The sequence below is a fragment of the Lolium perenne genome, chromosome 2 (assembly GCF_019359855.2).
Source record: "Lolium perenne isolate Kyuss_39 chromosome 2, Kyuss_2.0, whole genome shotgun sequence".
Taxonomy (NCBI): domain Eukaryota; kingdom Viridiplantae; phylum Streptophyta; class Magnoliopsida; order Poales; family Poaceae; genus Lolium; species Lolium perenne.
In genome coordinates this window covers 129,495,257-129,523,120 of record NC_067245.2, presented here as the reverse complement: position 1 = coordinate 129,523,120, position 27,864 = coordinate 129,495,257, and the positions used below count along the sequence as shown (strand labels likewise).

The window sequence follows — 27,864 nt, the reverse complement described above, 5'->3', positions numbered from 1 at the left end:
TGTAACTTGTTTACCTCTTTCCCCAAACTACCCTTGACTTGAATCTGGCTATATGTATCTCTCGTGCTCCTCATTTGTAGGGTTAGACAAGATTTGGCTTAGAATAGATTTTGAGCTTTGTCTCCCTAGGGTATCATCCCTCTGTAATCAAGGCAACCCTTGTTGTTGATTGGATTTGTGAGTGAGATTCTAGTGTGGTGCACTCTCTCTCCCTCACCGATCTCCGTCTCCAACACCGGTCTCTCACCTCGGAATTCTACCGCGGTCTCTTCCGTGGGTGATTCTATTGGCGTGGTCCATCGAGCCACGGGGGTAAGTATCGATTGTATCGGGTTGGTGTGCGTGCGTGTGTTCTTCGCGTTCGTCGTGTTCATCGTGTTCTTCGTTTCCCCTCTTTTCCCCTTTCGATTCCGGGTCAATTCGCGAGATCGGGCCACAAACGGGGTCTTAGACCTCATCATCTTACCCACATTTGATAATAGACTTTTCCGTTGATCTTTTTCGTTTGCTATCCACCCCTTACCCACCACATATAGTGTTTCTTAGCCTTTTGCGTGTGCTTTGAGTGTGTGTGTGAGTAACCCCGATACATTTTGGTTTTGCTCTTGACTTGAACCATTTTTCCGATACTTTCTTGAAAGGTGGGATACTTGTGTAGTTTTCCTTCCACCATACATATAGACCTATCCTAGTTAGATATACATGATGACCCCACAAGAGCATTCCGAGATGAGAGCATACTTCGCCGAGCTAGATGCTCGAGAAGCCCAAATGACACCCAAAGATAAAGCCGAGTGCAACGCATACTTCAAACACCTTGAGAGCAAGAGTGATACACACCATGGGTCGAGTGAGGATGTTTCGATTTCTAACAACTTAACCTCTACTCCTCTTGTGTTGTCTTCCTCTTTGCTAGGTTGCTCGGACATCGACGGCGCCATTGCCATGGAGATGAGGGACTTCACTATATGTGAGATGAGCGACTCCACTATATGTGAGATGAGCGACTCCACTATATGTGAGCTTGATGAGTGCCTCCACTTCGCGAGCACGAGTGATACACCGAGTGAGATGAGAGTGGTAGTTGATAGGTCATGTGAGGCCATTTCGAATTCTAACAACTTACCCTCTACCTCTAGTGTGTTTTCTTGTGTCTCATTAGGTACCATGGATGACGAGACGCCGATCATGGAGAAGATGTACATGGTGCATGAAGAAGATGATATCACACCATGCTTGATTGAACATGAACATGGAGGCCACATCGAGCCTACCTCTTCCACAACACCTACCTCATATGAGCGGAACTACAAAGGTACATATATGGGTGTTGATGATGCCATGATCCCACTAGTGGACATGATGATTTGTGAGTGCTTGCATGAGTTGGATGATCCTATTGCTATGTCATATGCTTCTTTCACTTTCCTTTGTGATACTTGTGATACCACCATTGTTGATCATGTGGAAATAGTTGCTTGTGACAATTTGACCATGCCATGCTATGATACAAACTTGAACATGTTTTGTGCTACATGCTTGCAATATTCTCCCATTAATGCAACCAAAATACTGAACACTTGCTCTTTCCAATGCTTGGTTTGCAATGATGTTAATTTGCTTGTGCATGAGATTGCCCCCATAGCTCTCTCACATTTTGGAGATTTTGCATATATCCATGTTGAGCATGTTCCCATGTTTACTCCGCATATTCACCACATCTACTATGGTAAATTGCTTAATGCTAATGGTGATGTGCAAAAGAAATGGACCATCATGATGGATGATGTGTTCATATACCATGCACACACATTGTTCTTGTTGTCTAACATGTGTGTAGGTACCCAAACTTCAATGTCAACCTCGATTGAGCACGAGTTGACAAAAAGAGCTCTTGAGAGCATGATACAAGTGAGCTCCAATGAATGGTTTCGCTCGCACACTTCGACTACACAAGATCTCTCAATGAGAGCACACCGACATCTTGCTAAGGTGACCTCCTTCTACTTGCGATCTCTTGCTAAATCCAATGAACTTTGGCTACGCTTTGATTGCTCCTTTGCTTTTCTTGTGCTATTGATAGGGCTCTCGACAAGTGAAGGAACATTCAAGCGTTGGTGTCATCTACCTCCTCTACACATTCACGAAGACTCATCGTCGAGGACGACTCTTTTTCAAGTGGGGGGAGATGATGTAGCCACTACAAGAAAAACCTTCCATAGAGACATTTTACTAGAGACACTTCCTACTTTGCCTCTTTAAAAATCACATTAAGACACTTTGCATGTTGTAGTGGCACTTTTTGAGACACTTCAGAAATAGTCTCATATGTAGAGACATTAGCTGAGACATTTCTGTAAGGGGTTGCAGTTTTCATTCTATAGACAACTTATGAGACACTCCAAGGTGTCACAAATAAATTATCAAGAGGCAACCCGTGAGACACTTCGTTGTATGTCTTTAATTTTTATCTAGAGGCAATGTTTGAGGCATTTTGCTTGTTCTCTAGAGACATTTGTTCTATGTTTGGGTCATGGTGGATAATACTAATTAGAAATTTGTTCCAAGTATCACCATATACTTGTGAAAGGGTGAGATGGTTAATGGAATAAGTCTTAATCACTAAGGTCATGAGTTCAAGTATCGCTTTTCACATGGTTTCTTTTCATTTATTTACTCTAGAGACACAATATAATGCCTATTTTATGTCTTCTAAAATGTAAAGACATTATTACTATTGTCCTTACCACGTAGAGACACCGCCCGTAGTGACAATTTTGAGACAATATGGAAAGTGCCTCTATAACTATGTAGCAGCAATTTAAGTGTCTCTACGGGACCAAAATAGTGTCTCTACATGCCGATTCTTTTGTAGTGAGCCCGACCTACGGTCTTTGCTTCATCATGTGCGCAACGTCAAGAACCACACTCAAGGCCGAGGTCACGGAGGCATGGAAGAGAAGAAGGAAGAAGAGCGTCCGAGGTCGCCTAGGAGAGAAGACGCATGCCACAAGTCAATTCGGGCCAAGGCCCATGTACCCCTTTGTTTCCCTAAACTACCCCTCCTTAGTGGCTCCCTATATATAGGCTCCCACCTCCCCCTTCATTAGGTAAGGAATGAACTTGAGAGAATTAGGCTCATGCCTCCACCATCCCTTTGGGATTAGGGTAACCCCCTCCTTAGATTACCAAAATCTATTGTACAAGGCACTCCTTATATGATTAGTCTCTCACACTTGTGATTCTACCACCGGTCTCTCACTCGTGTGATTCCACCGATCATATACCGATCTTCCTCTCGGGGATTCTACCGCGTGTCTCTCCCTTGAGAGATTCTATCGGGATAGTGGTTCGGGCTATCGGGAGTAAACCGGAATTGTATCGGGTTGTGTTGCGTGCGTTCGCTTGTGTTCATTGTGTTCTTCGCCATGTTCTTCGTGTTCTTCCTCTCCCCGTCTTTCCCTCGGTCAATTCGTGAGATCGGGCAACCCACGTGGCCTTAGGCCGCATCAGATGTGCTTGCCTTTCTTCCTCTTCATGAAGGCGTTGCCTTCTAGCTTGAGCTTCTTGTACTTGTCGTTTCCGTTCTTGTTCTTCAAGTGCTTGTTGTTCATTGCGGATACGCTCTTGTTCCCTTGCACGAACTAGCTCTTGATCATGTCGAAGGCGTTCTTGTTCTTGTTGGAATTGAGCATGTAGGTTCTCTTGTTGAAGGCGCTCTTCTTCAAGGCGTTGACGTTCTTGGACAAGTCGAAGTCGTGCTTGCTCCGCTTCTTGAGCTTGTTGTTGAAGCACTAGAGCATCCACATTATGATGGCGTGGGTCTTCATTGGAATCATGGTGAGACGGTGTAGGAGCTCGTGACCTTGAACTTTGAGAGCGTGAAGACCTTGAGTGGTGTCTCCTATTGTCTTGGCGATTGAGTGTGTGAAGGATATTGTCCAACGCCGTCTTCATCTCCCTTGTTTCTTGACCTTGTAAGGCGAGTGTTGCTTTCAACTCTTGGCCTTGAGCTTCAATCTTCTCATTGAGATCTTGAACTTGGTTATTGAGGTCTATCCTTTGCACTTGAGCTCTTTCTTCATAGCGGACGGCGGTATCTTTCATCATTGCTTCAAATTCATTGAGCTTGGAGTGGACGGCTTGAGTAGCTATCCAATGTTGGTGGCGCATCATCGGTAGTTGGTTCCCTTCTCCACTACACATGGTTACAACTAAAACAAGAACTATGTGGTGGGTGGTTAGGAAAAACTACCAAAAGTGTCAAAACTTGCAAGCCAAAATCGAAAAGGTGTTTCAAGACGTAGGACAGCCGATATGTATGCACACACACAAAACAAAAACTCTATATGGTGTTAGGTATGGATGTGGAAAGCCAAATGGAAGAACCAAACGAAAAGTCTATTGTCAAAAGTGGGTAAGATCCAAAAGTCACAAGTCAAAAGAGGTGATCACAAAAGGCATACACAATGTGGAACACACGCGTGGGACAAAATGGGGTTAGCGCGACTTAGGAAAATGAGCACGAACAAAATTGGTCCAAACGAAGACTACTAGCTCGGTGTCACGCTAAAATTGAGAAGCAACAAGATTTGCGCAAGACGCCTCTCTTCTCTTTTCTCTCTTTTACTTATAAGCTTTGGACTCTTTTGTGTATTGGTGTCACTCACACTCTTTTTCTTTTTGTATTTTTCTTTCTTTTTCTCACTATGCAAGGATACTACTATCTATGTAAGTATGTCACACTTCTTTTGCTTATCTTTTCACACGAGCTTGCTTCGTAGCTTTGCTCAACACACGCACACCCTCACGGTCGGGACGCTTGCGCAATGCTTCGCAAAACTAGAAAGCCACTCTCGATGGGAAAGGTACGCAAAAGAGGCTAGGGCTACAAGTTATGAGGCAAGTTATACCACTTGATGATGGTGGCCGATGATCTTGAACTTGCTATGGTGGTGGAGGTGTCAAATGAACCGCTTGGATCCCCGGGGTGCCGTCGTCGTTGTCGATGTTGCGGAAGCTTTCTGGTAGCTGAAATGGCACTCAAACCGAAGTCCAAACACAAAAGGGATAGTACCAATGCGAAAAACGAAGTTAGCTGTGAAAAATTCGGCCAGGCGGAACTTCCGGTGTCTGGGGGCGTAACTTCCGGTCCTGCCGGGCGGAACTTCCGGTCGCAATCAGATCTGCGGGCTGTTATTCGATTTGGGCGGAAATCCGGGTCGAAAATCTTCGAATTCGCGGAAAATTTGGCACTAAAAGCAGTGGGAAGGTGGGGGAATTGCAGATCAACACCAAAGACAAGTTTCTATTGGACCAAAACCACCAAAAACTCAACAAATCGCGAGATCCAACCAAGGCCAATTTGTGGCTATTTTAGGGATTTTTGAAAATTTTCTCAAGAAATTTTTTGGGGGTCTGGGGGTCAAATCCGTGGCAACCAAGGAGCTCTTGATACCATATGATAAGGGCTAAGCCCAAGGGTGTGCCCGATCTTCACGGATTTGGGTGGAATTCGTGGGGGAGGTGGAAGAACGCGATGAACACGAAGAAACACGCGGAGGGGAATCGTGGGATACAAACTCACACACACACAAATCAGTTTGTCCTCGTTGGCCCGAACCACCAACTCGATAGAAGTTGCAGGAAAAGACCTTTCGGTAGAAGTCCCGCAAAAAGATCGACGAATCGAAATCCTATAGATCTAGAAGGGTGAAAAGACCAAAATCGATAGAAGTGCAAGCAAAAGACCCAAAGGTAGAAGTGCAAGCAAAAGACCAATATTGATAGAAGTCACCAAAGAGATACAATAGGATTCGATAAGGAGCCAGGGTGGGTACAAGATCTAAGATCTATGGTAGGGTTTCCCACAAGGGTCAAGAGCAAAGCTCAGGTTTAATTTCACATCAAGTCTAATCTCAGATCTGAGCCAACAAGGCTATTTATAGTTGGTGGGGCGAAGGGGTAAGTTACATGCTGAATCTGCCAGTTTTGGTGCTGAAACGCGTGTAGGCGGAAGTTCCGGCCTCAGGGGGCGGAAGTTCCGGTCGGGCGGAAGTTCCGGTCGTCCTGGGCGGATGTTCCGGTTGGATTCCTTTCACTGGGTGGCTGGACAGCATCTTGGAGGTATCTGGGCGGAAGTTCCGGTCCTGAAGACCGGAAGTTCCGGTCGGGGCGGAAGTTCCGGCCAACTTCCGGCCTAGTTTCGGAAACGACCAATTTCCTTGCCGTAACATCCCGGGGCGTTTTGGCGCATTTTCGGAACAAGAGCGGAACTTGAGCGAAAGTTCTGGTGGGCGGAAGTTCCGGTCTCTCGGGGCGGATGTTCCGGCTGGATGCTCTTCACATGGAATCTGGGCGGAAGTTCCGGCTGGGGCGCTGTAGCTCCATCTTCTTCATTTTCAGCTCCCTCTCCATTGGCTTGGTCTCCATGGCTTGTGTCTTGACCGATGTACCTGATTGAACACAAGGTATTTGCATGAAATAGCATGCCATCCAAAAAAGGTATCAAATGCATACGTGAAAATGAGCGAATTCACCTCTTGGTGTATGGCTTGGGCTCGAGCTCGTGTCATTGGGCCACGAGGAGGGCTTGTCGGTCTTGATGTAGTGTCGACCTTGGGTAGGGCTATAAAGAGCTCTAAGCTCCCAGGGTTTTGCTTGCGTGTGGTTGATCCAAGGGCGAGACCCACTGTCAGTGACCCAGAGATAACCGACCTTTCACGCGGAAGAAAAACTTCGACACGCTGGTTCAACGCGGAAAACAGTCGCATCCACCTCCAGTCTTCCCGTTTCCTTTTGCCATTCACTAGCGCCGTCGCCAGCCTCCTCCTCCCCTCCACCCCCCACTCCCCCCACCCATCTGGTCCCAATCCCCATGCACGTGCTGCGTGACCTCCTGGTCGTCGGCGAGCTCGGCAGCGCCGCCGTGGAGGTCACGGGCCCCACGTCTCTGTCCCCTTTGAAGCTCCGGTCCGTCACTGGTCAGATTTTTCCGGTGTCCGCCCCGACTTCAGGTCACACTGGCCGGAGGTATGGTTTCCTCTACCTTCTCTCCCTTCCCATCTTAGTTTTAGGTAATTACATGGGCAATCAAGAACAAGGTAGATGGATCGAAGAATTAATTTGGATGGATTGTGCGCTATTTGGTCTGTCTAGAGTTTTCATATTTATGCCTGTGCAACATCACGAAAATAATTGATTTGGTTAATTTGATTGGAATTCAGTACTTTCACAAAAACCTAGAACTCGTGCACTGCACAAGATATCTGGTACTGTTAGATAATTTGAATCTAATGCAATCTAAGAATAGCTCATTTATATGTAGTAATCCGTGGCCGTGAAAATTCTAGAAGAGTAATCTGCTACTCTTTGCCAGCATCGAGTATATTTTGAAGTCACATTGTTTTGAAAGGATAGCTAAAACGTTTTTGTGTGTGCTCACATCATCTGGGACGAGGCAACAGAACGCCACGAAGGAAAAGATTCTGCTCGAGCTACAGTAGGAGGATAGGAGGAAGGTGGGCCAGGCCAACCTCTGCTGAGCCCTGGTGCGGCAGGCCTTCGTCGATGCCCAAGCTAAGATTGCCGACATCGTTTCTGCCATGGGTGAGCCGCTGGTTCACGTCAGGCAGGTTAGTTACTAACTCACTATTGCACAACTCTATGAGAAATCTAGCGCTGAGAGTTGAACCTTTTATACAATAAACTTAGGCAATAAACTAAGTTGAATCCATGTCAGGGCAGGCAGGTTGGTCCTCTTTGAACAGTTTCTTTTTCAAGTAACACTATTCTTGGAGAAAAGCATGTGTTCAGCTGTTGAAACAATTAAATTAGGCATAAAACAGAGTTATCTGACGACCGTAAGTTCTGTTGTGTCAACAGAGTCATCTTGCCTTAATTTTTTAGGTACTCGGCCTATGATTCTGGTTGCAAAAGTAGGATCCGCTTCGTGAGGCATGTCGTGCTACTTGATACAGTACTTATGTTTTGCTCATAATGTCTAACTGTCTATCATAAAATTCTCCCCAGTAGTACACCTTTCATTTCCTGGAAGTTCTCTATGTCAAGTAGTTAGAGACCCTACACTCGGTTTAAAGCATGAACTAGCACTCCATGTTCATAACTACAGTTAACTCTGCCTGAATTTTATGTAACTATTTCTGGCCAGCTTTTAGCTAGTGCTCTGGGAAAAATTGCAAATAAACAGAGTTTAAGCAGGTATTTGTTGCATCCATGTCTGTAAGAATAGAACCAGTAGAGAGTTGTCTAAGGCTTCAGCCCTAGAAGTGTAACTCAATTGCACGGAGTAACCTTAATCGATGGAAAGTAGTCAATAGGCCTGCCAAGCAAGGCTGTAAGGCGTAGCGCATCCGGAAAGATTTCCTCGAGTGAGCACTTTCTTTATACCCAATTGTAAAGGAGAGTGACGAGGACTAGGATTACAGCAATAAAACAGAAAGTCTCACGAAAAGCAACGTGGCAATCAGATTTGATATTAATATCTTCTACAAGAAGTTAAATATAGGCAAAATTATACATCCTAAAGAGCTCTAAGCTCCCAAGGATGTGAGCGCCTGTGGGCATTCCTAACATCCCTATTGTGGATCCCACTAGCAGCAAAGGTAAGGATAGAGTTTGGCTTCCTTTTGTTTCCATCTCTTTCCCCCGGATTGTGATCTTCAGTGAGCATAAACGATGGTAGCAGTAGATAGGACCTAGCCAAGAATATTGGAAGGGACATACACTTAATATATTCTTTCAGCATACACTGCATCGTCGATGAATAGGCCCGGCCTGGTGGAGGCCGGTCAACCATGTCCAACAGCAGATCGTATAAAGAGTCAACGTAAAGTCACCGGACAGCACCGGCAATATCGCCACCACTGCCCCGTTTGGCTCCCTTATTTCCCCTTCACTCTCCTAACATCTGCATCTTTGTTCATAAGGTCACCGTATAGTTATTCACGTAGATATCATCTGAAATAATCAGTTATATGTATGCTTGAAAGCTATCAAAGCTAATGCCTACTCACTTATCTGTTTATACGTTTTATTTTCATTAGTGATTTTGTGATAGTCAGTAGTTGAAACAAGACTGAGATGTTTGCTCCACTAATTAAGATCAAAGTACATGGTTTAAAACTTCAAATGCTCGAAATTTTTCTTATATACGAGGAGATGGTTTAAACCTGCCATTGGCGGTATTCCAGCATATATAATTTCATGGCGTTGATTCAGCTTTTACCTGCATTGCACCAAGTTGAACTTCGGTCTGAAGTTACAAAGAAACATGTACCCTGACATAAGCAAGTTTGTGTAAATTAGATCTTATAGAGAAATTCTTCGATGTGGGTATAATTAACGCATTGTTTTACTTCTGCAACAGCTAAATTGTGTAGTTTGACAGAACATATATGCTTAATTATATCATATTGGCATGTCCTGCATAAGTTGCTGAAATTTGTTTCTTCACATGAACTTAGGTGTATGATAGCTCTGTTGATTGCAAAGTTCTATTTTAATTATATCCAGCGATTACAAAATTGTAGTGCTCTGAATGCGCTTCTTAATATAGGATTAGCCACTATGCTTTGTATCACCTTAACTTCCAATTCCTTACCTCCAAAAAAAAGGTAGTTCTTATAGTGATCAGTTGCTTTCAAGACATTTGAAATTCACTAGATCTACACTATCGTATTTGTACAATAAAATAGCTTTTATTGTGAAATGAGTTATCAACTAGGGTTCTTTAATTTTTAATCTCCGTTGTTTCTATACAAATACGTATCATAGTTTTTTTATTCACGAAAAGGTCTGTTCAGCCACAAACAAAACTGTATTATATTTGACATACTTTAACTGCTACCAAAGTCTTAGATTTTTGTTCTCACAGAAGTTGGTTGTTGTGCATATTTAAATGCTATTTTTTATGATTGTTTTCATAGGTTAAGTGACTGCCTCCAGTTCTTTGGTCATGGCCATGGCTAAAAGGAGGTGAGAATTGTTGAGTAGTTGGAATCTTTTTTGATACATCGAACCTTCGCTGAATATATATCTTAGTCTTAACAAATTTTAAGTTGTTTTAATTATCAAAGTTACTCATATATGTTTGTTTCTCTTGATTCACAAATTCTGCAAGAATGCCATTCCCTTAGTGTCGTCTATGACCTCTTTTGGTATCATTTAATATTTTTTTTGTAGTACCCTTAATCTCTAACTTTGTCCATTCTGTACTTAGAGGTAGTTGTCAAATTATGACTGGAGCTGATCTTCCTTGATTATATCAATTAGCACATTTGGTATATTCATTGCCAAGGCAAGAGCATGGTGGGTAGACTGTGCTATTTTTGCCGCATGTAATACTGAGATTTCCTGTAATATTTTCTTTTGATATTTGTAGACTTTCATGAAGCATGGCATTACTTTTTTTGTGTGGAAACTATTCTTGGTGAATTGATTTGTTGTTCAGTTGGTCCTTCAGAATTTGTAATGCTTTTAAATCATTTTTTCTCCATAAATATATTTTGATCCTTCTAACATAATTTCTAGCATTTTTTTATTGCATCACATGTGCAATGCATTAAGATCATAATGACATTGTGATAAACTTTATTTGTAATTGCTTATCGTTTTCGTTTGATTTCCTGTAGACTCATGAGCACATGTAGTTTATCATTGATATCTTGCTTTGATGTGAAACATGAAGCAACGCATGGAGATGTGCCATCTTGTTATTCCTTTGTCAAAGCTCATCCTACACATTCTACATTGCATTCTTTTTTTCTTTGTTTATGAACACCATATATTTATTGCACATGCCTATGTCCCCAGCAGCAAATCCCAAAGTTTCAGCATCCTTTGAGAGAAGGGCAGGTGTACTATTGTTGAAAAAGAAATCTTTTCCGGTCACAAGACCATACTGCTCACCCAGCCACCGAAAAAGTTATACATATAACGCGGCTGCAAAGTAGCAGTCACACCGCAAAATCTAAAAAGCTATTTGCGGTTGACAGAGTGGCAGAGCGCGCCAGGTCCATCTAGTATCATGTAGTCAAGACACTCTTTGTAAAACCTGAATAACACCAAGTGCACTTTGTAGTCAAGACACTCTTTGTAAAACCTGAAGCGGTTCACACATGCGTGAGGTCAAATATACATGCAACCGATCAGCACCAAAGAACCTCTTCCAATTACTAGTACATTTTATTTTAAGAATATGAGAATCACAAGCTGAGCTTTCTTTTGCTCCTTGTGTTCATTGCAGGGCTCACAGGGTTTAGAAACTTGCTTCTAGTGCACATAGCTGGGCTGTCAGGTGGCACCACAACAATATTTTCAGCAAACCTTTTCTTTTTGCCTTTGCCCACCTTCACAACAGCATTTGGGTCGGATTTTAATCTGCATGTGGGCACCCGCCGCCGCGCCATGGCCGCCCACCGCCGCGTCCTGCCCGCTCGACGCCGCACCATGGCCGCCCGCCTCCGTGTCCTGGCCGCCCGACGCCGCGCCATGGCTGCCCGCCTCCGCGTCATGGCCGCCCGACGCCGTGGCATGGCCGCTCGCAGCCGCGGCGATTGGTGCGACACCCTCTGCTGCAACACGGCCCATGGCCACCCTAACCTCCAGTCTCCGCCGCCAGGTCTAGGGTTCAGTCGCACGTGAGAGAGGAACTGGATGGAGGGGTTTCATGGACGCTACTGAAATTTGGTCTTCTACACAGAGGGATATTTTAGTCTACACATGAGGAAACTAACGGAAAAACGTGATGGGAGTGACGGCAGTGTCATAAGAGGCAAAAATTTAAGGAAACATGTCATGTAGGGAAGAAAATGTTGGCCAGTGTCAAATAAGGCATGTGATTTTAAAGGAGTGTCATAGAAGGAATTTTCTCATTTTGATACCCTGCAAAGCAACTTTAGTTACTGCTGCCATGGGAGTTTCCTATTGTTGTTTCAATACCAATGATTGTTGTGAGCTTGTCTATTATTATCCAAATTTGCATACCACTGCACTGAAGTTGCCTCATGTTGTTGCGAAGTTGTTTACCTCTGCTTTGAAGTTGCTTCACGCAGCTTCAAAATTGTCTGCCGCTGCTACGAAGTTGCCTACTGTTGTTTCTGATGTAGTACCATCGGTTGTTGTAAACTTGTCTATTGTTGTGAAGTTGCTTGTTGCTTTTGTGGTTGTTTTCTAAGTTGTCGACTGTCGGTGTATAGCATGTCACCGAATTTGTTGTTATCTATGTTGTATTATCATTTTTTCGTCGCGCACCAAAGTTGCTTAGTCGCGAATCAAAATTGCTCTATCACGCACTAAAGTTGGTTCTTAGAAACTATAGTCGAAACTTATCGCAAGGATTTCAGAAATGTAAACGGATCGTAATTTTAACGCACAGTTTGAAAGTTATAGCTTTTTGAATTTTTGAAAATGTTCCATAACATCTAGCTGGCCTACCATGTTTAACAGCTGGCCAAATCGACGCATGCGCTGCGCGCTTAGGAAGAAAAACCGGCGTGTGTGCGCTTAGAATCCAAGGAAATTGTAAAATCTTTCCGTTTTCGTTAGTGGGGAAGATGAATTTTCTAATACAGAGGGTCTGCTCAACTTTACGTACGAGCGCCCGGGCGCTCTCTAGACATGCCCATAATACAATGGTCAGCGCTAAAAGTCAGGCGGTATATGCAACAGTTAAACTAATTGTGAGTTTCTCACAAACAACTTCGTCTCCCTCTTCTGAAGGTCGGTAGCCACGTTTGAAGGGCTTCTTCAAGCTCCAGCGATTAGTTATATTATTCTTTCCCATGCCAAGGATCATCTGTTACGTTGTTAGAGCGTTGGGAAGCGAGGAGTGAGTGCCGAGCACCTTGCCGCCGACGTCCGGGAAGCTCTCATGCCCAGGCAATGGCCCCACCCGTCCGTCTTTCTCGACCTTGATGGGGTACCTCATGAGGTGCCCCTTCATATCCACCATCTGGGGCGACACATAGCACGCCCAGTTATCCTCTGCCATCTGGTTCACCAATTGGACGCACTCCATGGATTGTGGCCGGCGGAAGCACTCCTCTACCGTGCCCAGGTGCTCTGCCCACAGCGACATTCGGAACCCATACACCTGCAGATAGAAAACAATAGCTAAAAGAGATTCAACAACTCTAGCCATATTTTTGCAGAGTTTCATAGGTGAGGCCTGCCTGTCCTCGTGGAGGGCCTCTGCTTCCTGCCCAGCTGTAGTGAGGCTGATAGGCGCCCATGGCTATCTCGGTGTCCCGCAACCCATCCATGGACCTCTGGTTTATATTGGCTGAGCCAATAAGCACAAACTCATCATCGATGATCATCCCTTTCGAGTGCACGTAGATCATGAACCTCCTGAACTTCTGAGCCAGACGCTGGACCGGAAAAAAACAACCGTTTCATACTAAGCTCATCGGTTAGATATATTTTGAGCGACTTATCAAGGAGAAGACAATTACCATGGGGGAATTCTCATTAGAATGGCTTGTCGTCGAAGAATCACTTGTGATTTCACGTTTACCAAGGCAGTAGAAGTTCAGGTATTCCTGTGGATGGGCATCATCTAACCCTTCCTTTCGGAGAGCGTCTGCGATAATCTTGTACATCATGGACATGGTTTGCCCCTTGAAGGTATAAAACGACCAACATATCAGGTCAGTGAGATTGAGTTCATGACAAAACTGAAATATGACGAAGCGGCACAAACCTGCCAAAAGAGGATCTCCTGCATAGCAGCTGTTGTCGGATTGCCTTCAGGCCACATTGGTATAATAATATAAGCAGTAAACGGCTCCCTTGCCTTGATCTTTCTTGCAATCTTTATGGCCAATTCAATTGGTATTAGGTTCTCTGCACCTGTTCCCACAAGAGTATTCAAACATGAGCTGGATTCCCATATTGGCCTAATGAGATATCATCAGATAATGCATACTGAAACGCTACTTACCCGCAACAAATAAACTAAGGAGATAGTTTTCTTTTTCATCATAAAAGCTGTGAAATGTTCAACTATTCGTTTGCCGATTTTCATACATGTTAATATAAGCTTATTAGTTTGCGACACGGACTTTTCGAACATGGAAACGCGCGAGGTTGATATCACTGGCGTTGAAGTCTGCTCTACAATTAGCACATAATATAGGATGTAGTTAATATGGTTGAATTACCTTTTTGGTTCTGGTTGGATACGAGATGAAATACATGACCACGAGGCTGTGCAATGTCAGAAATCCGGTACATTCGTACATGCAGTTAATTTATGAATGCTGCATACGGTGTGTTTAATGAACATTACTTCTTGATGTAGCCCCTCCTAAGGTCAAGACTACACCAAGACCAACTAGTCCCTCAAGTGGACCTATGACGTGAGCACGCACCAACAACAAGAGGTGAATTCGCTTCTTACCATGCTTGATCCTAATCTCCATTTAAATGGCTTGCTACCTCATACAAATACATTATGTGTAATCAGAAGACCCCCAAGAAAAAGCCGAGCCATCAATAGAGGAGAAGAACGAGGAAAAGAAGAGATGAAGCAAACCGGACCGGTCTGCCGGAATCAAGCCGGATTAGCCGGAACGGATTACAGTAGCCCATTCCGGTAAACCGGAACCTCCACTAGCCCCTCACCGGAACCATTTCAGCGCACAGTCCGGCTGTGCCAGTTTTAACACCGGAACTCATCGATTCCTGTGATTCAAACTACGATTTTGCCTTGTGTTTTACCTATTTGCCTCTCCGTACTATATATACTGCTGGGTCGTCCAGATCTAGGGTTAGATGAAGATTTGAGTTTATTCTTGAGCTTTGTCTCATCTACTACTAGGACCCCCAAATCCTATGTATCAAGGCTACTCCTGTGGATTCAACTTTGTTCATGAGTGATTCTAGTGTTTCCACTCTCTCGCTCATGCTCTACCTTTGTCTCTCCCTGGGATAACTCTATTGGCTTAGTCTAACCAACTAAGTGAGTTCAAATTCGGTTTGTATTGGGTTGTGTGGGTGTATTTTGCTTTTGGAGTATTGTTTTCCCTCTTTTTCCATCCCCTCATCCACGAATTGTTGGGTCAATTCGTGAATTGGGACCACATCTAGAGGCTCAAGTCTCATCATATGGTTTCAGCAACCACGAATTTGACCCCCACCCCCCAATTTCGTTTCTAGAAAATTTCCAAAAAAAAATCCCAAAAAATAAGCCTAAATTTGCCTTGGATGGATCTGAGATTTCGTTCAGTTTTTGGTGGTTTTGATCCAATTGAAACTTGTCTTTGGTGTTCATTTACCCATCCCTAACCCTCCCCTTCTTCAATTTGGTCATTTCCCTTTGAATCCGACGTTTTAACTTTCGTCAAGTTCATCACGAACTCAGATCTAGTGGTGAAACCGGCGGAACAAACCAGCAAGAGAACCTGCAAACCGGAACTCCCAACGGAATGAACCGGCATCATCGGAACCGTCACCGGAAATATCCGGCCACAGAACCGGCATCACCGGAATTCCTCTTGACTGCACCAACTTTCCGCCAAATTTGCTTTTGTGGTTGTTTGTTTGGTTTGAGTGCCTTGTTCGTGAAACTAACCCGCAGCGACGACGCAAAAAGGCGAAGACGACCTCGGCACCCCAGATTTGCAACCGTACTCTGGACACCACCACCATCTTCGCAAGTTGTGCGATCATCACCGCCTACTAACCATCTAGGTATAACTTGCAATTCCTTGTAGCCCCTCTTCCTTTTGCGATCTATCCTATCGAGCATTGCTTTTCGAGTGTTGTGAGACATTGCATGTGGCCCCGGTTGTGAGGGTGTGTGTAGTGTGGAGTAAAGATTATAAGCAAGCACTCGTGCGGAAACATAGAAAAAGCAAAGCTCACTCTAACATAGTGCGAGAAAAAGCCGGAAAAACAAAAAAGGAGCAAAAGACTGCAAGTGCCACCAAGTACAAAAGAGTCAAAAGCTTTTAAGCGGAAAAGAGAGATGGGAAGAGAGGCCACATGTGAATCTTGATGTCTCTCATTTTAATGCAACCAAAGCTTTGCTTCTCATTGCATTAGTGTGACATCGAGCCGGTCTTTGTAGGCCATCTTGTTTTCCCGCTCTTTCTTTGGTCGCACTAACCCCGTTCATCTCGTGTGTGTGTTCCACATCTTTCCGTGTTTTTGGTGATCGACACTTGGACATTGACTTTTGGATTTCACCCACTTTTAACAACAAACTTGATTTCGAATTTCATCTTTTGGCTTTCCACCATCCTTACATGTCCTCCATATTTGCTAGCTTTTGCGTGTATTTTTGTGTGTGTAACCCGATACAAATTGAATTCTCTCTTGGTTTTGTTAGTTTATCCAATTCGGTTGTTCTAAGGTGAGGTTGGAGGTAGTTACTAACTCTAACATCCACAACCAAGCTTTTGTGTTGACAACATGCCTAGGAACGGAGAAAAAGCAAGGGAGGATGCAATCCTCCACGACAACGAGCGGTTGGCTACCCAGCACAATCTATGGGCACATCGCCAAGAGTTCAACGAGCGCCTCGTATTGTTCGAGACTCGCATCGATGAGCAATATGAAGAAGTCGCCCAAAACTTCACCACCGTCAACCAAGATATGGCCCATCTTCACGGGGCCACGGACAAGTTGGATCGCCAAATGCCAGTCAACGATGCGAACATGGAGCGGCGCATGGAGAGCCTCGAGCACGCCATCAACAACTTGGGTCACTGCCGCCGAAACTGCTCTACCTCATCATCAAGCTCTTCACAAGACTACTACTCACATGACCGTCACGAGTCATCACGCTCCAACTCAAGGCGAGGAGAACCTCATTGACATGTTCGAATATATGAGCGTCCTCAACAAGAAGAAGCACAAATCCATGACCGCCATCAACATGATCGCCATGCCCACTATGGGCGTGAGGACCAACCACAAGACAACGTCATCCTCTACATGGACCCGGTGCCTCATCGCGAACCACATGTTGATGTTGATGATCAAGATCACCAAAAACAACCTAGGCGTGATCTTCGGAATCATCCACCACACAACCAACGTGGAAGAGGAGATCTGGCAAATGGTCAAGATGAGGAAAGCAATCATGGACATCATCAAGAACCTCAACAACCTCATCAAGATCGCCACCAACACCATCAGCGCGCACCAAGTGAAGCAAACGTTCAAGTGCAACACCAACCGCGGAAGACCTCCTCGCCCACAACAAGTTGCGAGAGAAGAAGCCATGCGACCTTGCCGGAGGAACTTAGAGGATGAAGAAAACATGTATGGCAAGCTCAAGTTCAATATACCCAAGTTCAAAGGTGAAGATAACGCCGAAGCCTACCTCTCATGGGCGCTCAAGGTTGACAAGATCTTCCGCATCCACAACTACTCCAGTGCGAAGAAGGTGGCCATGGCATCACTTAAATCTGAAGATTATGCAAACACTTGGTGGGAGCAACTGGTCACTCTAAGGGAAGAAAAGTGTGAACCCCCAATTGATACTTGGGAAGAGATGAAGGAAGAGATGCATGCCCGCTTTGTGCCTTCTCACTACATAAGACCGACCTCTTCAACAAGCTACAAAAATTGAAGCAAGGCACCAAGACCGTTGAGGAATTCTACAAGGACATGGAGTTGACCATGATGGGAGCCAACATCCAAGAATCCGAGAACCAAACAATCGCAAGATACTTCAATGGTCTCAACTACCCAATCAAGAGGATTGTCGAGTTCCAACCATATTGAACCATTGTTGAGTTGGTTCACCAACTTTCCAAGGGCGAGCGACAAGTGAATGAGGACATCAAGTACAATATGACCAAGTCCTAGTTTTCCTCAAAGCTCACTCCAAGCACTCCTATAACAAGTGTGAAGCATCATCTTCCTCTACGCCATCCAAGCAACCGACAATACAAAGTCGCATGAAGCAACCGGTACCTTCAACCACCTCTTCAAAAGCATCAACGAGACTTAGCAATGTCACATGCTTCAAGTGTGTAACACAAGGCAACAAGTCCTTTGAGTGCAAGAATACCAAGGTCATGATCACATTGGAGAATGGTGACATAGAGACCTTAAGTGAAGGAAAATATGAAGCTCTCGTCCAAGCCGCCGTAGCTAATGAAGAAGAATATGATGAAGAAAGTGGAGAAGACCCCCTCCTTTGTGTGCATTATCCAAGTCCTTCACTTGTGATTACAAGGGTGTTGACTACTCAACAACAAGCTATAGAAGACCAAAGGTGCAACATCTTCCAAACCCGTGCCGGCATTGGAGGAAAGTCCATCAAAGTCATCATTGATGGAGGAAGTTGCCACAACTTAGCAAGCACCGAGTTGTGTGAGAAGGTCAACCTCTCTCTCCACAAGCATCCACATCCATACCATGTCCAATGGTTGAATGACAAGGGCAATCTCAAGATCTAACACACCGTCACCATCACCTTCAAGATCGGTCCTTATAAAGACACCGTCGAGTGTGATGTGGTTCCAATGACGGTTTGCCACATGTTGCTTGGCCGGCCATGGCACTATGATAAAAAGGCTACATATGATGGTCACTCAAATGCCTACACCTTCAAGGTCAAAGACAAGAAGTTTGAGCTTCGCCCAATGACTCCTAGCCGAACCTGACCACCCGGGTCGCCTCGCTCGGGCGACCCCGGAAGCTCCCTAAACCCTAGCCTAACTACCTTTTTCGCACCCTCCCCCTCGACCGCCGCCGCCGACGACGCCGGCGGTGGTGGCGGCGCTCGGCCGTCAAAGGCGGAGGGCATCGGGGCACAACCCTAGCAGCGCGTTTGTGAGCGGAAGGGCGACGTTAGGCGGCATGTGCGCGACGGCAGCGGTCGATGAGCTGGCGAGCCGGCGGTGGCTAGCGAGCTGGCGAGGCGTCTGTGTGAGGGCTGGTGGCTGTGGGACGAGCTTCAGGACCCCATGCTGTGTGGCGGCAGCTGGCCCGTGCGGGCTCGATCTGGGCCGGAGCGGGCTCGTTCCGGGCCGACGCTTCGGGTCGCCTCGCGCTTCTGCATCTTGGTCGCCGCTCGGACGTGGGCACTGCAGGCTTCCGTGTTGGTCGCCCTCTCGTGCCGGTGGTGGACAGGGTTGTTGCTCCGGCGGTGGGCCCTACTCCGCCCAGATTCTGGCCATCTTGGTCTCGATTCTGGCGAGTTTGGCTACTACGGTGGTTCTCAATGTTCTCCTCGCCGGCGACAAGCTGTTTTCCCCGGTGGTGGTCCAAGCAAGCTACATGTTTCCTGCTCTTCTCCAATTTATCGGCGGAACGGTCTTTGGCCAGGGTTAAAACCTTGCCTGGAGTATTCCGGTGCTGACTAAGGTGACGCCTGCAGGTGCCACTCCCTTCTGGGAGGTGTGGTCGATGGCTGATCGTTCCATCACCTCGGCCGGGGGAAACCCTTAGTCTGTTTTGCCGGACTATGCAGCGGCAGCATGATACGTCGTTCCCTTCTTGGAGGCGCTGTCTAGGCTTCGAGGGGTGTCCCAATGTGGCATGTGAAGATGGTGGTCTTGCCGGTCTTTTCGGCGAGGCTAGGTGGTGATGCATTGCTTGTGTTGGCCTCTACTCTAGATGTGGGGCTCCGGAGCTCTATGTACGCTGTTGCCAACACTCCCCCTCGTCGACTCCTTTCGAAGCTTGCCTGGTCCCTGCCATCCTCCCGCCGCTCTCTCTAGGCAGTACATGTACGTTGGCCCGGGCAGCTTCGGAGTTCTTGGTCATGCTTGGGTGGCGTTTTCTTTGGTCGTGACGTGGTCCTGAGGCTCAGGGTGTTGTCTCCTCGCCATTTCTAGCTCTGGCTCGAGGGTGGACAATGTATGCTTGTTGTCTTTTTTGGAGTGTGTTGTAAGCCGCTTGGCGTGTGTGGTGTGTTGTAGCCATTCTTTGGCGTTCTCTGAAGCTTAATACAATGACACGCAGATTCTGCTGCAGGTTCTCAAATAAATGACTCCTAGCCAAATAATCGCGGATAATGTGAAGGCTTTAGCGAGGGCACAACAACAAAAGTATCATGGTGACTTGAGAGGTGAGCGAGTGATCCACCTAAAGGAGAGTGAGCGCGAGAAGCCAAATATGAGTGAGATGAAGAGTGTTCTCATCGGACCAAAAGTGAGTTGAGAGAAGTGCAAGACAACCCATCCACCATATTGCACTATGTGCTCATATGCAAGGCACCTGGCCAGGTGGCCCCACACCAAAAGTGAGATGGCGTGGCCTCTGCCCGCGCCTAGGGGTGGTGTGGGGCCACCTGGCCTCCACCGACCTCTCCCTTCCGCCTATAAGAAGCCTCCCGACGCGTGAACCCTAAATTGATCAGCCTCCGTCCACGAAAAGTTTTGTAGCTCCGCCGCCGCCGAAGACAAGATCCGGGGGACAGAAGTGTTCTGGCACCCTGCCGGGACGGGGAATTGCTCGCGGAGCCATCTCCATCGACTCCACCGCCATCTTTATCGCCATTGCTGACTCCGATGATGGGGAGTGAGTAGTTCTCCCCCGAGGCCGAGGGCTTTACCGGTAGCTATGTGGTCTATTTATCTCTCCATGTATGATCTTTATGTGATCATGAGCATTGTAATCTAGTTGAATAAGTAGATGTTATTCTTCAACTATTGTGCTACTTAAGTGGTTTTATTATGTGATCTCCGGGGATACCTTGTCAAACGGTGTGAAGGTGACAGTGTGCACACCGTGTTTGCTTCTTAAGCTTAATTTATAGAAATACTTATGAATTGTGGTGACTAGTTAGCTCAAAGTGACAGCGTGAGGCATCCATAGATTGGGAACGCGAACTTTAAGGAATGCTTATGCAGACTTACGCAGTGAATTTGTGTTTATTATCAAACCGGAGAGTGGTTCAGAGTAGCATAGTGAAGTGATAATATCTATGTATTCAATTATGGTATCATTGTTGAGAGTGTCCACCAGTGAAAGTATGATCCCTAGGCCTTGTTTCCAAGCATCGAAACACCGTTTACAACCAATTCTGCTACATGCTTGCTTGCTGATATTCTTATTTCAGATTGCAATTACTACTTACAATCATCCATATTACTTGTATTTCACTATCTCTTCGCCGAACTAGTGCACCTATGCACCTGAAAAGTGTATTGGGTGTGTCGGGGACACAAGAGACTTCTTGTATCGTAATTGTAGGGTTGCTTGAGAGTGATATATTTGACCTCTACCTCCCTGAGTTCGATAAACCTTGGGTGGTCGACTTAAGGGAAAAATTGTTGCTGTTCTACAAACCTCTGCACTTGGAGGCCCAACACTATCTACAAGAATGGAAGCGTGCGTAGACATCAAGCTCTTTTCAAGCGTTATTGCCGGGGAGGTAAGGTAAAAGATACTCGCATCCTCTGACTACTAAGTCTTTTAGTTGCTGGTGAGTGCTCAAAGTTATTTCCTTTAGATTCTGCAATTACATCTTTTTGTTTCTGGTTTTTATTTTCACTAGTTAGGCTTAATGGAAAACAACAACAAAAAATAGAGAGCTTTATAGTATTTATCTTGAATTAGGACATGAGGTGTTCAAAGAGAAAATTAAAAAACCTATAGAACTTTACTTGCATGCTAGTAGCAATGTTATTAGTATGAATTCTTTGAACACCATTATTGCTAATGCTATGGAAAGTCTAAGCTTGGGGAAGCTAGTTTTTATGAAAATGATCTTTTTAGTTCCCCAGCTTTAGAGGAGGAAATTTGCTATGATGATACTATGCCTCCAATATATGATGATTATGTTATTTTCAGTCCACCTACTATTGAGGAGAAAATTAATTATGATTACAATACGGCTCCTTTGATAATTATGGTGATGAGAATAATAATGATAGCTATTTTGTTGAATTTGCTCCCACTACAATTAACAGGAATGATTATGCTTATGTGGGGAGTAATAATTATTTTATGCATGTGGCTCATGATAAGAATGTTTTATGTGATAGTTATATTGTTGAGTTTATTTATGATGCTACTGAAAGTTATTATGAGAGAGGAAAATATGGTTGTAGAAGTTTTAATGGTACTAGAACACCTCTCTATATGCTGAAAGTTTTGAAGTTACTCTTGTTTTATCTTCTTATGCTTGTCACTTTGTTCTTTGTGAATTTATTTATGTACAAGATTCATATGAGGAAGTGAGTTAGATTTAAATGTGTTTCATATTTGCTCCTTGATGCTCCTTTTGCTTCATTTTCTATTCTTATGTGAGCATCTTCTCAAACTACAAGCCTAGCTAAAAGGAATTAAAAAAACACTCTTGGGAGATAACCCATTTTTAATTTCTATAATTTTTCTTTTGTTGAGTCTTGGAAGTTTTTACCTCTGTAATAACCTCTCCTTATCATTTTTTTCGTTTTTGTGCCAAGAATAGCCTCTAATTGGAAGAAAGTATGATTTGGGGAAGTTGTTGTCCTGAAAACAGATTCCATGCTGTCACCATAAAAATTCGTATGAACAGCCAGAGCGGAATTTTAAGCTGCCAATTTTGGTGAATATGCCCCAGGTTATTATCTAACTTTCGTCAGTTGTACACTTTTCGAGCTGAGCAACAGAAGATTTTCGAAAAAATCGATATTTACCCTGCTGTTCTGTTTTGACAGATTTCTGCCACTATTTGCGTTTGCCTCTTAATCTCTTCCTTTTTTAGTTCTTTTGAGCAAAGGATTTTTGAAGAGGTTGCTACAGTAGCTAGTGCTTTAATAGATGTTTGATATATGTTAGAAATGAACCCAATAGGATTCGTTTATTTTGATTGTACTAATTCTGCTAATAAAGAATTGTGTGAAGTTTTGTATAAAGGAAGTTTTCAAGTGTAGGGAGAGAAGATTGATGTAATGAGATGAAGAATGGACAAAAGCTCAAGCTTAGGGATGACCATGTCACCCCAAGAAATATCCAAGAGGTACAAGCGTTAAAGCTTGGGGATGCCCCTCTTCATCAACAAAGCAACAGGTCATCTCTCCATGCGCTATATTTTTATTGCTTCATGCACTATGTGTTGTTCGTGAAGCGTCTTTATTTTTGTTTTTAGTTTAGTTTAGTTTTGTTTGCTGTATCATACGGTTGGATCCCGGCATATTTATTTTGGAGAGAGACACGCTCTATTTTAATTGCATAGAACGCTCTAGTTTTCGCTCGTATTGTTCTGCGAGTGTTCTAGTTTTCTACTACTGCGTTTAGCTCTTGTTCTTTCACTCGAATTATGTTCAGAGCTCGTTAGTTTTCTTTATTTATGTATGATTATCTCTCTGGTCCATATTGATTTTCATCACTGAGAGTTATTTCAAATAAGTTGATTGGTGTTGGAGACGAGTAAAATGTTTCATGTTTATAGTGATGCAAAAGGAAGCTTGTCTAGACTGTGGCATAGACTTTGGCAATGTCATGTTGGATGTTATTCTTATTATATGCTTAGTATTTATTGTTGTAGCATGACTTGTCTCAAATAGCTGAGAGTGCATAATGTGCTATTGAAAGAATCATGTGTTGTTTCCATCATACAAAGCATAATATTATGGTATTCTCCTTTGATGCTTTATTGGGTTGACTTGGCACATGCTTATATCATGTTATGACTACAAACCAGTCAACTAAAGCCTCTATGATCATTTAGTTTTTGACTTGTAATATCACTTTCTGCTTTGAGTAATAATGGTTTGTCGCTATGCATATTGCTCTCTTAGTTGACCGCTCCCAGTCTTTTGCTAGCCTTCGTCTATACTGTGTGTGATCTCTACTCGTGCATCCAACTCCCAAAAACCAAAGTTTGCCAAATATGTTCACCATATCTACTGTTGTGGATATACTTCATAGGTATACCATCGACATGGTCCGATTCCGGCAAGCCCGGGTGGCCCACGGATGGTGGTGATGGCATATGGCCCACCGAGCGGCCCAGTTGTTGTCGATCAAGATGGAAGATGTCCAACCCAGGAACAAGGGTTCGGATCCCAACCGACCTATGAGGTAGCAGGATCCGAACCACCCTACGAAGGTAGCCGGATCCGAACCGCCCTACGAAGGTAGCCGGATCCGAACCGCCCTACGAAGGTACCCGGATCAGAACCGCCCTACGGAGGTACCCGGATCCGAACCGACCTACAGAGGTACCCGGATCCGAAGAGGTCTATGCCAGGAGTCAGATCCGTGCAGGCCCATGAAGGAAGCCGGATCCATGACGACAAGTTAGGAATAGGTGGATCCTTGACGTACACGGCAATGTAATATTCCGTAGTTAGGCAACTTGTATTCCGGGTAGGACTCTCCGTAGAAACCCTAGATCCGGACGCCTATATAAGCCGGATCCCGGGAGCCCTGAGGGGAGATCTCGAGCTAGAAGCGAGACAACCACAACTCATTGTAACATCGCGAAAGCGCCCAGATAATTCCAGACAAGCAGCAGTAGGCCCTGTCATCGTGCAGGTGTTCCGAAGCTGGGTAAATCGCGTACCACCGTCCCGTGTGCACTCCGTCCTATGACCCCAACTTCTTCTCCCCCTCGTGAGGATCCCTCCTCCGAGGCACCGTCGATTAGGCAACGACATCTACCTACTAGCATTATTGCTATTTCAAGTATATCAATCATGTTTTTATTTATCTTTCAACTTAAATTTTTTCATGAGAAAATAAGTTAGTAAAGCTCTCACGAACTTGATGGCACATATACTTTCTTGCACTTAATAAACTTGATCATTGTGACTATCTTATGACATTTATATGTTTGCAAATTGCGAGTTGGTAGTTAGCACAACCATGCTTTCATGGGAAACACTTTCAACATTGTACTTATTCATATTTAGTTGACGTCATGTTCTTTTGTTTATGGATGCCTAGCGGTACGAAACAAAATGGAAACATGTACGTCCATGGGGTTTGTATATGTGTTAGAGAAACGCCTGGGCCGCCAATCTAAGCCATTGCATCATTCATGGTGGTAATTTACAGCGAACCATAGTGAGCATTCTATGAAGCATTTTCAATAAAAAAAGCTATATCCATAGTAAATAAAAAGATTGCTGAGATGCTCATTGTCTGTTTTTCATTTTGGCATGGGATTGCTCCTACAAAAGTACTTCCATATCATGGCGCAAGAGGTACCCCGTTGGCGGTTCTCGATGTACATGTATACTTACAATGACAAGAACTAATTTGGGACCTAAGTCGAGTAGCATGAGGTTTAGGTACTCATATTCAAGGGGCACAAGATTTTCAACTTGTGATTTATCAAGCATATAGCTCATATTTGCCATCACATTAACTTTAACCATTCAAGATGCTTATGATAGGGGCAATGAGAGCTCAAAGCTAATAAGTATCTTATTTTTTGAAAGGTTTAACTTGTTAATCTTGCCTACTCTGCAAAGAGTCTTTCTTTTACTTTTATGTTGAGTCTTCACCTTCTTCCTTATGCACCAATTAAGAGAGCATAGTTGTTATTCTTAGTGCAATGTGCATAGTTCCAAAATTATTATTGATTGATTCATGATTATGCTATTGTTTGTTCTTAAATTACTTGTATCTAGTCACCCTTTGAACTTGAAGGTGTCCTAGCATTTCTGTTTTGCTACTTCATAAAGGACATGTTGAGTACCACTTTGTTATGTTTTCTCTATGCTCATAAACAAACAGTTGCTTTCAATGCACAATTATTCATGATCCTTTGTTTGAGTTACTTCTCATGTTGTAACATAATTTCTAAGTTCTATTGTTAGAATTATATCTATCATGTTTATGTTTAGAGTACTTTCTCACAATGCTTACAATAACTTGATCAAGATTGTGTTAGCTTCATGTCACCTCAAAAATTATTTTGTTATCACTTACCTACTCGAGGGCGAGCAGGAGTTAAGTTTGGGGATGCTGATACGTCGCAAACGTATCTATAATTTTTTATGCTCCATGTTTGTTTTGCACCAATTCCTATATATTTTGCTCACACTTTGTTGCATATTTATACATTTTTCGGCACTAACATATTAACAAGATGCCACAGCGCCAGTTCCCTGTTTTCTGTTGTTTTGTATTTCAGAAAAGTTGTACATGAAATATTCTCAGAATTGGAAGAAATAAAAACCGAAGTCAATATTTTTCCATAACGAAGACAAAGTCCACAGGGGAGATGGAGAAAGGCAACAGGGGTGGCCAGACCTACCCTAGGCGCGGCCTAGCCTCTGTCCGCGCCTAGGGGTGGTGTGGGGCCACCTGGCCTCCACCGACCTCTCCCTTCCGCCTATAAGAAGCCTTCCGACCGTGTGAACCCTAAATCAATCAGCCTTCGTCCACGAAAGATTCTGTAGCTCCGCCGTCGCCGAAGACAAGATCCAGGGGATAGAAGTCTCTGTTCCGGCACCCTGCCGGGATGGGGAATTGCCCCCGGAGCCATCTCCATCGACTCCACCGCCATCTTCATCGCCATTGCTGACTCCCATGATGGGGAGTGAGTAGTTCTCCCCCGAGGCTGAGGGCTTTACCGGTAGCTATGTGGTCTATCTACCTCTCCATGTATGATCTTTATATGATCATGAGCATTGTAATCTAGTTGAATAAGTAGATGTCATTCTTCAACTATTGTGCTACTCAAGTGGTTTTATTATGTGATCTCCAGGAACACCTTGTCCAATGATGTGAAGGTGACAGTGTGCACACCGTGTTTGCTTCTTAAGCTTAATTTATAGAAATACTTATGAATTGTGGTGACTAGTTAGTACCATCTTTGTATGCTCAAAGTGACAGCGTGGGGCGTCCATATATTGGGAATGCGAACTTTAAAGAATGCTTATGCAGACCTACGCAGTGAATTTGTGTTTGGAGAGTGGTTCAGAGTAGCATAGTGAAGTAATAATATCTATGTATTCAATTATGGTATCATTGTTGAGAGTGTCCACCAGTGAAAGTATGATCCCTAGACCTTGTTTCCAAGCATCGAAACACCGTTTACAACCAGTTCTGCTACATATTTGCTTGCTGCCATTTTTATTTCAGATTGCAATTACTACTTACGATCATCCATATTATTTGTATTTCACTATCTTTTCGCCGAACTAGTGCACCTATATACCTGACAAGTGTATTGAGTGTGTTGGGGACACAAGAGACTTCTTGTATCTTAATTGCAGGGTTGCTTGAGAGGGATATCTTTGACGTCCACCTCTCTTAGTTCGATCACCCTCCACTTAAAGAAAACTTGTTGCTGTTCTACAAACCTCTGCACTTGGAGGCCCAACACTGTCTACAAGAATAGAAGCGTGCGTAGACATCAATGGCCATTGGTGACGAATGAAAGACGGCATTCAAGACCAAGCTTGGTCTCTATGAATGGCTTGTCATGCCCTTCGGTCTTTCCAATGCTCCTTCAACCTTTATGCGTCTTATGAACCATATCTTGAGACCTCATTTTGCAAGAGTGGTGTTGTGTATTTTGATAATATCCTCATTTATAGCAAAAATCTTGAGGACCATGTTCAACATGTGAGAGCAGTCTTATGCATCTTACGCAATGAGAAACTCTATGCCAATCTTCCTAAAAGCATTTTTACACAAAACAAGTTGATCTTCCTTGGATTTGTTGTTTCCTCCAATGACATTGAAGTGGATTCTTCGAAAGTTGAGGATATTCATAATTGGCCTACGCCAACCACCATTGGCCAAGTTTGAAGTTTCCATGGCCTTGCCGATTTCTATCGTCGCTTTGTGAAAGACTTTAGCACCACTTCTTGCCCCTTGAATGAACTAACTAAGTATAATGTTCCGTTTGTTTGGAGCAAGGCTCAACAACACGCTTTTGATGAATTGAAAAAGAGACTTACCGAGGCACCAATCATTGTTCTACCAAAT

The 27,864-nt window shown here is 44.2% G+C and overlaps 2 protein-coding genes across 6 annotated transcripts in view; one reads left to right on the top strand and one right to left on the bottom strand.

The window, feature by feature from the left end:
- Positions 1-6,767: 6,767 nt before the first annotated feature.
- Positions 6,768-12,008, top strand: LOC127333463 (uncharacterized). Of its 3 annotated transcripts, none has more exons than XM_071826260.1 (4): positions 6,768-7,032; positions 7,467-7,634; positions 9,948-9,996; positions 11,267-12,008. In XM_071826260.1, exons 1-3 carry the CDS (start codon positions 6,878-6,880, stop codon positions 9,988-9,990), a joined length of 366 nt encoding a protein of 121 aa, XP_071682361.1. In that variant the 5' UTR covers positions 6,768-6,877; the 3' UTR covers positions 9,991-9,996; positions 11,267-12,008. The 3 variants fall into 3 exon arrangements, with proteins under 3 accessions (XP_071682361.1, XP_051215801.1, XP_051215800.1); XM_051359841.2 differs by lacking the exon at positions 11,267-12,008 and adding an exon at positions 10,241-10,553; XM_051359840.2 differs by lacking the exon at positions 11,267-12,008 and having other exon boundaries at positions 6,769-7,032; positions 9,948-10,553.
- A 494-nt stretch (positions 12,009-12,502) lies between these two features.
- Positions 12,503-27,864, bottom strand: part of LOC127333461 (phospholipase D delta) — a 31,512-nt gene continuing 16,150 nt past the window's right edge. For all 3 annotated transcript variants that reach the window (XM_071826258.1, XM_051359839.2, XM_071826259.1), the window contains 4 exons: positions 13,724-13,872; positions 13,476-13,640; positions 13,194-13,391; positions 12,503-13,114 (listed from right to left, as the gene is read on the bottom strand). In XM_071826258.1, the coding sequence (XP_071682359.1) occupies positions 12,821-13,114; positions 13,194-13,391; positions 13,476-13,640; positions 13,724-13,872 (806 nt within the window). In that variant the 3' untranslated portion in view covers positions 12,503-12,820. The remainder of the gene's footprint in view (positions 13,115-13,193; positions 13,392-13,475; positions 13,641-13,723; positions 13,873-27,864) is intronic.